Source organism: Aquarana catesbeiana, linkage group LG02, assembly GCF_042186555.1.
Source record: "Aquarana catesbeiana isolate 2022-GZ linkage group LG02, ASM4218655v1, whole genome shotgun sequence".
Classification (NCBI taxonomy): Eukaryota; Metazoa; Chordata; class Amphibia; order Anura; family Ranidae; genus Aquarana; species Aquarana catesbeiana.
The window spans coordinates 554040445-554051535 of NC_133325.1; the positions used below are offsets into that span (position 1 = coordinate 554040445).

At 39.2% G+C, this 11091-nt stretch overlaps 1 protein-coding gene across 2 annotated transcripts in view; it reads left to right on the forward strand.

The window, feature by feature from the left end:
- LOC141128596 (bromodomain and PHD finger-containing protein 3-like) overlaps positions 1 to 11091 on the forward strand; it is a 100812-nt gene that overhangs the window by 69907 nt on the left and 19814 nt on the right. For both annotated transcript variants that reach the window (XM_073615969.1, XM_073615970.1), the window contains exons 5-8: positions 5033 to 5161; positions 5244 to 5556; positions 9607 to 9810; positions 10887 to 11091. The exon at positions 10887 to 11091 is cut by the window's right edge and continues 92 nt beyond it. In XM_073615969.1, the coding sequence (XP_073472070.1) occupies positions 5033 to 5161; positions 5244 to 5556; positions 9607 to 9810; positions 10887 to 11091 (851 nt within the window). The remainder of the gene's footprint in view (positions 1 to 5032; positions 5162 to 5243; positions 5557 to 9606; positions 9811 to 10886) is intronic.

Here is an 11091-nt window from a genome sequence, read left to right on the forward strand (position 1 = left end):
AGCACTTTTCATATATACCAAATAAATAGGGTAGTGCAGTTCTTTCACTTTTAGACTGCTTTCACACTGAGGCACTTTACAGGCGCTATAGCGCCAAAAATAGTGCCTGCATAGCGCCTGTAAAGAGCCTCTCCTCTCCTGGAGCAGTGCGCTTGCAGGAAGGTAAAAAAAAGGTCCTGCAAGCAGCATCTTTGCAGCGCTGTAGGAGCGGTGTATACACCGCTCCTAAAGCTCCCCTGCCCATTTAAATCAATGGGCAGCGGCGCCTTGCGGGCCGTTTTAAACCTTTTCCGGCCGCTAGCGGAGGTTAAAAGCACCCCACTAGTGCCTGAATAGCGCAGCTAAAACAACGGTAAAGCATCGCTTAAAATAGCGGCACTTTATCGCCGCCGCCTCGGTGTAAAAGCAGCCTTAGTAATTTGTCATATGGTATAGTCACACCGTTACAAAACAGCAACCCTGTTTTTTGTCTTGGAGTTTATTGGCACATTAGATGTTTGACACATTGCGCGAGTGGCTATTTTTATTTTTAAGAGAAAATTGAGTACTGTCCGTGATACTTTTTTTATTTGCACTAACATACAATTTTTCAGGACAAGCTTTCGGGGTATGTCCCCTTCTTCAAGGTCCAAGCAGTACTGATTCACGAATTTTTAAGCAGAATGTTAAAGAAAAAGAAGAAAAAAAAAAAAAAAGAAGAGAAAACCAAACACATACAAATCAATGGTAATAAAGATAGCGGCAGAGTTAGTGAGATAAGACAGAGGGAGAGCTAGGGGGGAATGCAGGGGGGGGATACTAATCACAGAGCGGTCGTAAAACTTTAGCATAATGTGTAAGGAAACCAATATCTAAATTTCAGGCCATTATTCTTCGTGTCAAAAAGAAGTATCATTCTTAGTTCAAACGTTTTCCTTTCCTGGATAGTTCTGAAATTCCCTTTAAGAACTAAGACATTGAGGTCTTCTATGGTGTGGTCCGATTGTGAGAAATGATGTCCCACAGGTGTGCATAAACTGTCTTCTTTATGTTCTTTGATGGTATGTCTGTGCAAATTCATCCTCGCTTGCAACTTCTGTCCTGTTTCACCAACATAAGATCCTTTGCTGCACCTTTTGCATTGGATGAGGTACACAACATTACTTGAGGTACAGCTGTAAGATCCCATGATATTGAAGGTCCCATTTGTGTGTGTAACACTTTTGGATAGATTTATCTGGTTGCATAGTTTGCAGCGTTTTTTATTGCAGGGTTTGCTACCATTATTTTTGACTTCATAATCAGAGTGAAGTTTCCTGCTGATTAGTTTGTGTCTGAGGTTGGGTGGTTGTCTGAAAGCCAATAATGGGGGTTGTTGGAATATTCCTTTCAGAGTTTCATCCTCTGTTATAATGGGTTGTAAATCTTTGATTATCTTTTTGATCCCTTCAAGTGCTGGGTTGTATGTGGTGACTAGAGGTACTCGGTTATTTGTTTTTTTCTCTGTGTATTGGAGGAGATTTTCTCTTCGGGTTTTCAAGGCTGTGTTTATGCTGTTGTTTATGGTTTTGTCTTTGTAACCTTTCTTATGGAAGGAGTCTGCCAGTGTTCTGAGATGTTTATCTCTGTCTTCTGGGTCTGAACAAATTCGGTGGTATCTGATGGCCTGGCTGTGTATGATGGCCCGTTTGGTGTGTTGGGGGTGAAAACTGGAACTATGAAGATAGCTGCATCGGTCAGTCGGTTTTCTGTATATTGACGTGTGTAGCTTGTCATCCCTGATGTATACTGTAGTGTCCAGGAAGTTGACATGTGTGTTCGAATAGTCCATTTTTAGTTTGATAGATGGGTGAAAAGTGTTGATCAATGAAAAGAATTGGTTTAGATTTTCCTCACCTTCAGTCCATATCATGAATATATCATCAATATAGCGATAATATCTGTATGGCTTTTGTTGTATGCTGTTCAGAAATTTGTCCTCCAGGTCAGCCATAAATAAATTTGCATATTGGGGTGCCATTTTGCTTCCCATAGCAGTACCCATACACTGGAGATAGATGTCATTATTGAAAGTGAAGTAGTTGTGTGTAAGAATGAATTCAATGAGCCGTGTCACATCCTCAGCAGTGTATTTGTGGTCTGGTGAGGATGATAAGAATCTGTGACATGCCGCCAACCCATCCTTGTGAGGGATGTTACTGTACAGAGATTCTACATCCATAGTGACTAGAAGTGTATTAGGTGGTAATTGTTGTATATTGTTAAGCTTGTTCAGAAAATCAGTGGTGTCTTGTAGGAAACTTGCAGTGTTCATGACTAAAGGTTTTAACATGTTTTCTACAAGGCCTGAGATATGTTCAGTAAGTGTATTCATACCTGTTATAATGGGTCTGCCTGGATTTCCTGGCTTGTGGATCTTGGGCAGCATGTAGAAGTCTCCAATTTCTGGATTATCCGGAATCGCATTGATGAGTTCTGAATGTAGGTGGCTTGGCATTGTGCAATGAGACCTTTTAATTGCTTAGTAAAATCCTGGGTTGGATCATAATCCAGTTTTTTGTAGTAAGTAGTATTTGCCAGCTGCCTCTGGCCCTCTTGTATATATTTGTCTGTATCCATCACAACGACTGCTCCCCCTTTATCTGCTGGTTTGATGGTTATGGCCTGATTATTGCGCAGATCATGTACAACTCTTCGCTCCAGTGGTGAAAGGTTGTATAATGTTTTCTTTTGCTGGGTGGATATCAGGGATGTAACTCGCAGCCTGAAGCTGTCAATATAGGTATCCAGTTTGGGGTTGCGTCCTTGTGGAGGTGTGAAGTTGCTGTTCTTTTTCCTTTTGTAACCATCTATTGTCCTAGGATTCCTTTCCTTACTGTCAAAATATTCTTTGAGCCTTAGTCTCCTAAAGAATTCCTCCATATCTGACCATACCTGTAATTTATCCAATTTGGTGGTTGGGCAGAATGTGAGGCCTTTGGAGAGGACTGTTGTTTCTGGTGTAGTAAGTTGATGATTTGACAAATTTATTATTCCGAGTTCCTCTGTTATATCCACATTTTCTGTAAAGTCAGCATTTACACAAGGGATACCTTGGGATTCTGGATTGGCTTCCAAGTTGCTGATAGCAGGAGTTATAGAAGTTGTGTTTGTTTTGTGTTGTTTAGGTTGTATCCAAAAGGTCTGCTCTTGGTGTAGCTTTTGGAGTTTTTTTTGCTTCCTGTTCATGGCAAGTTTTTGCAGTTGTCTTTGTAAGGTTTCAATTTCATTCTTAATTTGGTTGATGCTTGTGGGGTCCAATGGTGTTGAGGTTTCAAACACCAACTGCTTTTGTTTCCGGATTGTTTCCCTTTTACCATAGAGTTTATGAATGAGGTTGTTCCTTAACCTTTCGCTGGTACGTCTGCAGAGTCCTTCTGCATAAGGAGAGTTCAGTGTATTTGCACAGGGATTTTTAATCCGGAGACCCTGTGGTATGAGATTCCTCTTTTTGCATCTTGAGAGAAAGAAGATGTCGCTGTTGACCTGTGTTTCCTTTGTGATCAGGTTGGTTAACTGTAGGAAATGTAACATTTAAAAAAAAAAAAAAAAAAAAAAAAGGTAATTTTGAAATTGACGGCAATGTGTCTCGGAAAAGTTGGGACAGGGCAACAAAATGCTGGCAAAGTAAGTGGTACTAACAAGGAAGATCTATAAGAACATTTTGCAATTTAATTAGGTTCATTGGCAACAGGTCAGTATCATGATTTGGTATAAAAAAAGCATCTTAGAGAGTCAGTGTGTCTCAGACGTAAAAATGGGCAGAAGTTCACCAATCTGTGAAAAGCTGCGTTTAAAAATTGTCAAACAATTTCAGAATGTTTCTCAACATAAAATTTCAAAGGCTTGAAATATATCACCATCCACAGTACATAATATCAGGAAATTCCAAGAATCTGGAGAAACCTCTGTGGACAAGGTCGAAACCTGATTTTGGATGCTTGTGATATTCCTCAAACAGCACTGCATTAAAAACAGGCATGATTCTGTGATATACATCACTGCATGGGCTCAGGAATACTTCCAAAAATCACTGTCTGTGAACATGAAAAGCTCTATCAAGCAAAGAAGTCATTTCGGAATATGACCCAGAAACGCCAGTCTTCTCTGGGCCAAAGCTCATATAAAATGGTCTGTTGCAAAGTGGAAAACTGTTCTGTGGTCAGCCAAATCGAAATGTGACATTCTTTTTGGCAACCATGGGCGCCGCATCCTCTGGACTAAAGAGCAGAGGGACCTTCCGGCTTATTATCAGCACTCAGTTCAAAAGCCTGCATATCTGATGATATGGGGTGCATTAGTTTGTATGGAATGGGCAGCTTGCACATCTGGAGAGCTACTATCGATGCTGAAAGATATATCCAGGTTTTAGCGCAGCATATGTTCCCTTCCAGACAATGTCTTTTTCATGGAAGGCCTTGCATATTTCAGCAGGACAATGCTAAACTGTGTACTACATCTATGTCAACAGCATGGCTTAATAGTAAAGGAGTCCAGATGCTTAACTGGCCTTAATGCAGTCCAGACCTTTCCCCAATTGAAAATATTTGGCACATCTTGATACAAAAAATATGACAAAAAAGACCCAGGGCTGTTGACCAGTTAGAATCTTATTTCAGGCAAGAATGGGACAGCATTCCTCTGCCAAAACACCAGCCACTGGTATTCTCAGTTCCCAGATGTTTACAAAGTGTTGGTAAAAGAAGAGAGGATGCTACACCGTGGTAAACATGGCCCTGTCCCAACTTTTTTGAGATGTGTTTCTGCCAACAATTTCAAAATATTAAATTTTTTTCTTAAAATGGTACATTATCTCAGTTTAAACATTTGATACGTTTTTTGTTTTCTATTGTAAATAAAAGATAGGTTTATAAGGTTGGCAAATCATTAAATTCTGTATTTGTCGATTTTACAGAGCTTCCCATCTTTTTGGAATTGGGGTTGTATCATATCTACTTATTAATTGTTAACTTTTTTTTGCTTTCCTTTAATGATTGCTTCCTTCTTTTATTAGGTTAAATTGCACCAGGCAGCAATGGAGCTACAGCTGACTCCGTTTAATGTGTTTCTACGTGCCACTTTGGATTTGTTGCAGGAGAAGGACCCAGCTAACATCTTTAAAGAACCTGTAAATCTAAAGGAAGTAAGCTGTCCATTTTTCTCTAATTGGTAAGGTCCAGTGTATTCACAATTTACAGTTGTTAAATATATGACTTGTTCACCAGGTACCGGACTACATGGATTTTGTTTTACACCCCATGGACTTTTCCACAATGCGGCACAAACTGGAATGTCACCAGTACTCATCCTTTCCAGCTTTTGAAGATGATTTCAACCTAATCATCTCTAACTGCTTGCATTATAATTCTCGGGAGACTGTGTTCCATCAAGCTGCGTTGCGTCTTCACCAGTTAGGTACATCAGTACTTCATAATGCTAGACGTCAGGCAGAAAGCATTGGTTATGACCCACATACTCTGATGCACCTACCTGAGAAGCCCCATGCTGATGACTACTACCGGTTTTCATGGGAAGAAGGTAAGATCTTTTTGCTCAGCAAAAAAAGGGATATTGCATCTAGGTACCTTCATTTCTCACACTATGGACCAGAGCAAATTTTCTGCTGTGGGCCTGTTTATTTTTATGTAATATATAGATATTAAAACACAGGAGACAAAGCAGCTTTTCTTTTGGTGATATTTTCTTACAAAGAAATATTTTAAATGCAACAAAACATTGGAAAAACTTTTTTTGTTGGTGTTGTTTTTTGTTAAGTTTTCATTGTTAAATTTTTTTTTTTTTTTTCAGTTTTTAATTATGTTCTTAATAAAATAAGATTAATGAAAAAAATCAAAACGGTATTTAGGGTTGAATAGAGTTAATTATGTGTTGAGAAGGGGTAACATGGAAACCAATTTAATTACTTTTTTTTTTTTTTTACTTGTTGCTTTAACTGACGACATATGCCGATCAAATGTCTCCTCTTTGATCAATATATTACTGAAACAATGTTCCTACATTGTACTTCTCAATTTAAAGTGAAACTCCAGGAAAAGCTATTTTTGAATTTTGATTGGTCAGTCAATTTTGATAAGTTGCTTCCAATGTTGGTTATTAGGGATGCGCTGATATCAGTTTTTTAAGAACGAGTACTGATACTTTTTCTCAAGTACTCGCTGATACCAATTACTGATACCTATTGTACTGATCTATGTCTTTGAAATTGCGCTTCTATGGCGTGCTTTCAAAGCTGCAGATAAGTGCGATTTGGACCTCTGAACGCAAAAAAGTATCAATTTGAAATCTGAGCATTTGCACGAGTATAAGTACTCATGCAAATGTTTAGCATCAGCACGGATATCCGTATTGGTGAAACGTTACTGGTTTTATAACATCCATATGGCTGCTGGAAAGGCTGAAAATCTTAGCTTTACTCATGCACAATACTGTCTGCAGTAATCTTCTGGATCAGCTGGTGTTAAATACAGCGCTCATACAGTGAAGGATGGTGTCAGTTACTCTCCTTCTTTTTCTTCCCCTTTCCATTCACAAAGTATCTTGTATGCATTTCACAGAATAAAAGGTGTTCTGTGAATGGAAAAGACGTCCAGGAGTGTTTCACTGTTAGGCTTTCGAACAGTGTTCAGGCACAATTCAGAAGATTCCTGTTACACAGTTGTTACTGTAGCAATACAGAGCCATGTCCTGCTGGCGGTGATGGTGAAAGAAGAGGAACAGGGTGTATGCTTTAAAGTGGATATAAAAAGTCTAAACACCCCTGTTAAAATGTCTGGTTTCTGTGATGCAAAAAATGAGACAAAGATGAATCATTTCAGAACTTTTTCCACCTTTAATGTGACCTATAAACTGTACAACTCAAATGAACAACAAACTGAAATCTTTTAGGTGAAGGGAAGTAAAAATAAAAAAAATAAAATATGATTGCATAAGTGTGCACACCCTTGAACGAATACTTTGTTGAAGCACCTTTTGATTTTATTACAGCACTCAGTCTTTTTGGGTGTGAGTCAGCATGGCACATCTTGACTTGGCAATATTTGCCCACTCTTCTTTGCAAAAACACTCAAACTGTCAGATTGTGAGGGCATCTCCTGTGCACAGCCGGCTTCAGATCACCCCACAGATTTTCAGGATTCATGTCTGGGCTCTGGCTGGGCCATTCCAAAACTGTTAATCTTCTTCTGGCGAAGCCATTGCTTTGTTGATTTGGATGCATACTCAGCTGTCATGCTGAAAGATGAAGTTCCTCTTCATGTTCCTATTTCTAGCAGAAGCCTGAAAGTTTTCTGCCAATATTGACTGATATTTTGAATTGTTCATAATTCCCTCTACCTTGAATAAGGCCCCTTTCCCAGCTGAAGAAAAACCACCTCAAAGCATAATACTGCCACCACCATGCTTCACTGTGGGTATGGTGTTCCTTTGGTGAGGTGCAGTGTTGTTTTTGTACCAAACATATCTTTTGGAATTATGCCCAAAAAGTTCAACCTCAGTTTCATCAGACCATAACACATTTTCCCACATGCTTTTGGGGGACTTCAGATGTGTTTTTGCAGAATTTAGCCAGGCTTGGATGTTTTTCTTCATAAGAAAAGGCTTCCCACTCTTGCCACTCTACCCCATAGCCCAGACATTTTGAAGAATATGAGAAATTGTTGTCACGTGTACCACACAGCCAGTACTTGCCAGATATTCCTTTAATGTTGCTGTAGGCCTCTTGGCAGCCTCCCTGACCAGTTTTGGTCTCGTCTTTTCATCAGTTTTGGAGGGACGTCCAGTTCTTGCTGATGTCACTGTTGTGTCATATTTTCTCCAATTGATGATGACTGTCTTCACTGTGTTCCATGGTATATCTAATGCCTCAGATATTCTTTTGTACCCTTCTCCTGACTGATACCTTTTAACAATGAGATCCCTCTGATGCTTTGTAAGCTCTCTGCAGACCATGGCTTTTGCTGTAGCATACAACTAAGAAAATGTCAGGAAAGACCTACTAGAACAGCTGAACTTTATGTTGGGGTTAATCAGAGGCACTTTAAATGATGGCAAGTGTGTACTGACTCCAATTTAACATGGGTTTGAATGTGATTGCTTAACTCTGAACACAGCTACATCCCCAGTTATAAGAGGGTGTGTACACTTATGCAACCACGTTATTATTCCCCCCCCCCCCTCCCCCCAAAAAAAAAAAAAAGATTTCAGTTTGTTTTTCAAACTGTACAGTTTATAGGTCACATTAACCACTTCAGCCCTGGAAGATTTGGCTGCTCAATGACCAGGCCATTTTTTGCAATTCGGCAAGTGACGCTTTAACTGACAATTGTGCGGTCGTGCGGCGCTGTACCCAAACAAAATGTACATCCTTTTTTTCCCACAAATAGAGCTTTCTTCTGGTGGTATTTGATCGCCTCTATGGTTTTTATTTTTTGCTCTATAAATAAAAGAAGAGCGACAATTTTGAAAAAAAACACTATCTTTTACTTTTTGCTATAATAAATATCCCACATTTTTAATCAAAAAAACAATATTTTTCCTCAGTTTAGGCCGATATGCATTCTTCTACGTATTTTTGGTAAAAAATCGCAATAAGCCTATATTGATTGGTTTGCGCAAAAGTTATAGCGTGTACAAAATAGGGGAAATATTTATGCCATTTTTATAATTTTATTTTTTTACTAGTAATGGCAGCGATCTGCGATTTTTTTTTTTTTTTTTTTTTTTTTGTTTTTTGTTTTTTTTCCCCGGGACTGCGACATTATTATGACGGACACATCGAACACTTTTGACACATTTTTGAAACCATTAACAATTATACAGCGATCAGTGCTATAAAAATGCGCTGATTACTATGGAAATGTCACTGGCAGGGAAGGGGTTAACTGTGTTCCCTAGGTGTGTTTCTAACTGTGGGGGGATGGGACTGTTTAGGAGGAGAGAGAGATCGGTGTTCATACATAGTATGAACACACGATCTATCTCCTCTCCCCTGAAAGAACTGGGATCTGTGCGTTTACACACACAGATCCCGGTTCTCGCCCTGTCATGAGCGATCGCGGGAGTCCACCAGTCATCACGCCCGCTGGGCACTCGCATCGGCTCTGTGTACACTCCGTGCCCAGCCGTGCCATTCTGCCGCAGTGAAATTGCGGCGGCTGGTCGGCAAGAGGTTAAAGGTGGAAAAAGTTATGAAATTATTTATCTTTCTCTAATTTTTTTACGTCACAGAAACCTGACATTTTAACAGTGGTGTGTAGACTTTTTATATCCACTGTATGTACTTGGATTACATTTTTAATCTGTACTTCCTAAGTCCTCAACTACCTCCAATATACTGCATGTTCTATTTAAACCAGTGTCATGAATGATGGTCATTCATTCAGGGTTTGCTGCTCAGTACTTTTTCCTTTTTTTTTTTTTTTTTTTTAAATCTTTATAAATCCAGTCAATTTAACATGTAGCAGGTAAACATTGTTTTTTTTTTTTCATCAGATAAAGCTGTAGCTATTATACCAAAGTAATTCCGAAGGATTAGGAACTTCTACCTTTCTATTATTTGTCATTTTGCAGTGGATGATCTTTTGCTCCCTGAGAACAGAGCTCATATGTCTCCAGAATGTCAGCTTAAGGAACTCCTTGAGAAGCTTGATATTGTTAGCAGCTTTCGAACCAGCGGAGCACGCACAAGGCGCTTGAAACTGCTGAGAAAGGAAATAAATCTTTTGCGGCAAAGACCAGCATCACGTAGCAAAGACCTGAATGATGCATGTTCTGGTAAAGTACTGTTAAGCAGTAACTGAATAAAAATACTGTGTAACAAGATGTCTTGGTGTGCAGCGCGGTGATGTTTGCATGCAGTGAACTTGAAGAATTTACAGATTTACAATTGCTGTGTATGCATTTAAGTGGTAAAGGGTAAAAAAACTGCGCTAATCAAATAAACTAATTGGATGAACCAGTCCCAAAGCGGCAATTAATGTGAGATAAGCACAAATAAAAATGAAAAAGAGAAAATTGCGCTAATTACAGTCCAAAAGATTATTATGATGTATGTTAATTCAAATGCTTGAACAACAACAATGACAACCCAGTGACTAAATCACAAAAGAGTGTACCGTCACCTTGTGAAAAACATGCTTACCATATAGTAAGCCGATTTAAGCAAGTGGCTTTAACCTAGCCCGGGCTTTTAATTTTGCAAGAAGACACAATAATACGATACTGCGATGTATAGTTGCAAGCCTCTTAGCATAGGTTGGCGTTGATTCCACAAATCATAATTTCACATCAACCAAAAAAAAGAAAATGTACACCATAGCGTAATATTGTCAAAAATAATGAATAAATGTACAATATATGCAGTTTCACAGTACAGTGTGAAAAACAAAAAAATGCACGGACAGAAAAACCACCCAGTGGTTGAATCACAATTGAGTGTACCGCCACCACACAGGGGGCCTCCTTACCAGATGCCAAATCAAAGAAGCAGATGTCCTTTTAAGAAAATAAATCCTCGGCTGGAAACAGACATGCAGCTTGATAGATAGATGGAAAGAAGACTACCAGCAGAGAACCAAGTAATCCGTATGACCCATGGGTATCGGTTGGTATTAACCCAAAGAGAGGATACAATACACCATAGCGTAATAATGTCAAAACTTAGTTTAATATAATAAAAAAAAGGATGCATTTAAAAAGTTAGATGCAGCACTCAGCTTTCCAGTTTAGTCCCCTACATGTTCTCAGCACACTCCAGTGTCCACACCACTATCTGAATGCATTTTACTGTCTTTACTTTTTGTTCTTAAACATCATATTTATTGTTGCTTTATGTTGATTTATCATTGTAGATGGAAAAGTTACCAACCCTCCTATGCTGGAGCCAACAGACCCTGCTCTTCCACTGCAAAATGTAACCGCTCACGAGCATCCTCCTACACTGCAACCCATGACCCAGAGTCCTGTCCACAAACAAGGGAAGAATATTTCTCATGTGAAAACTCGAGGCTCTCCTGTGCAGAATAAAAGAAGAAGGGCAGCTGTGCATAAATCCTG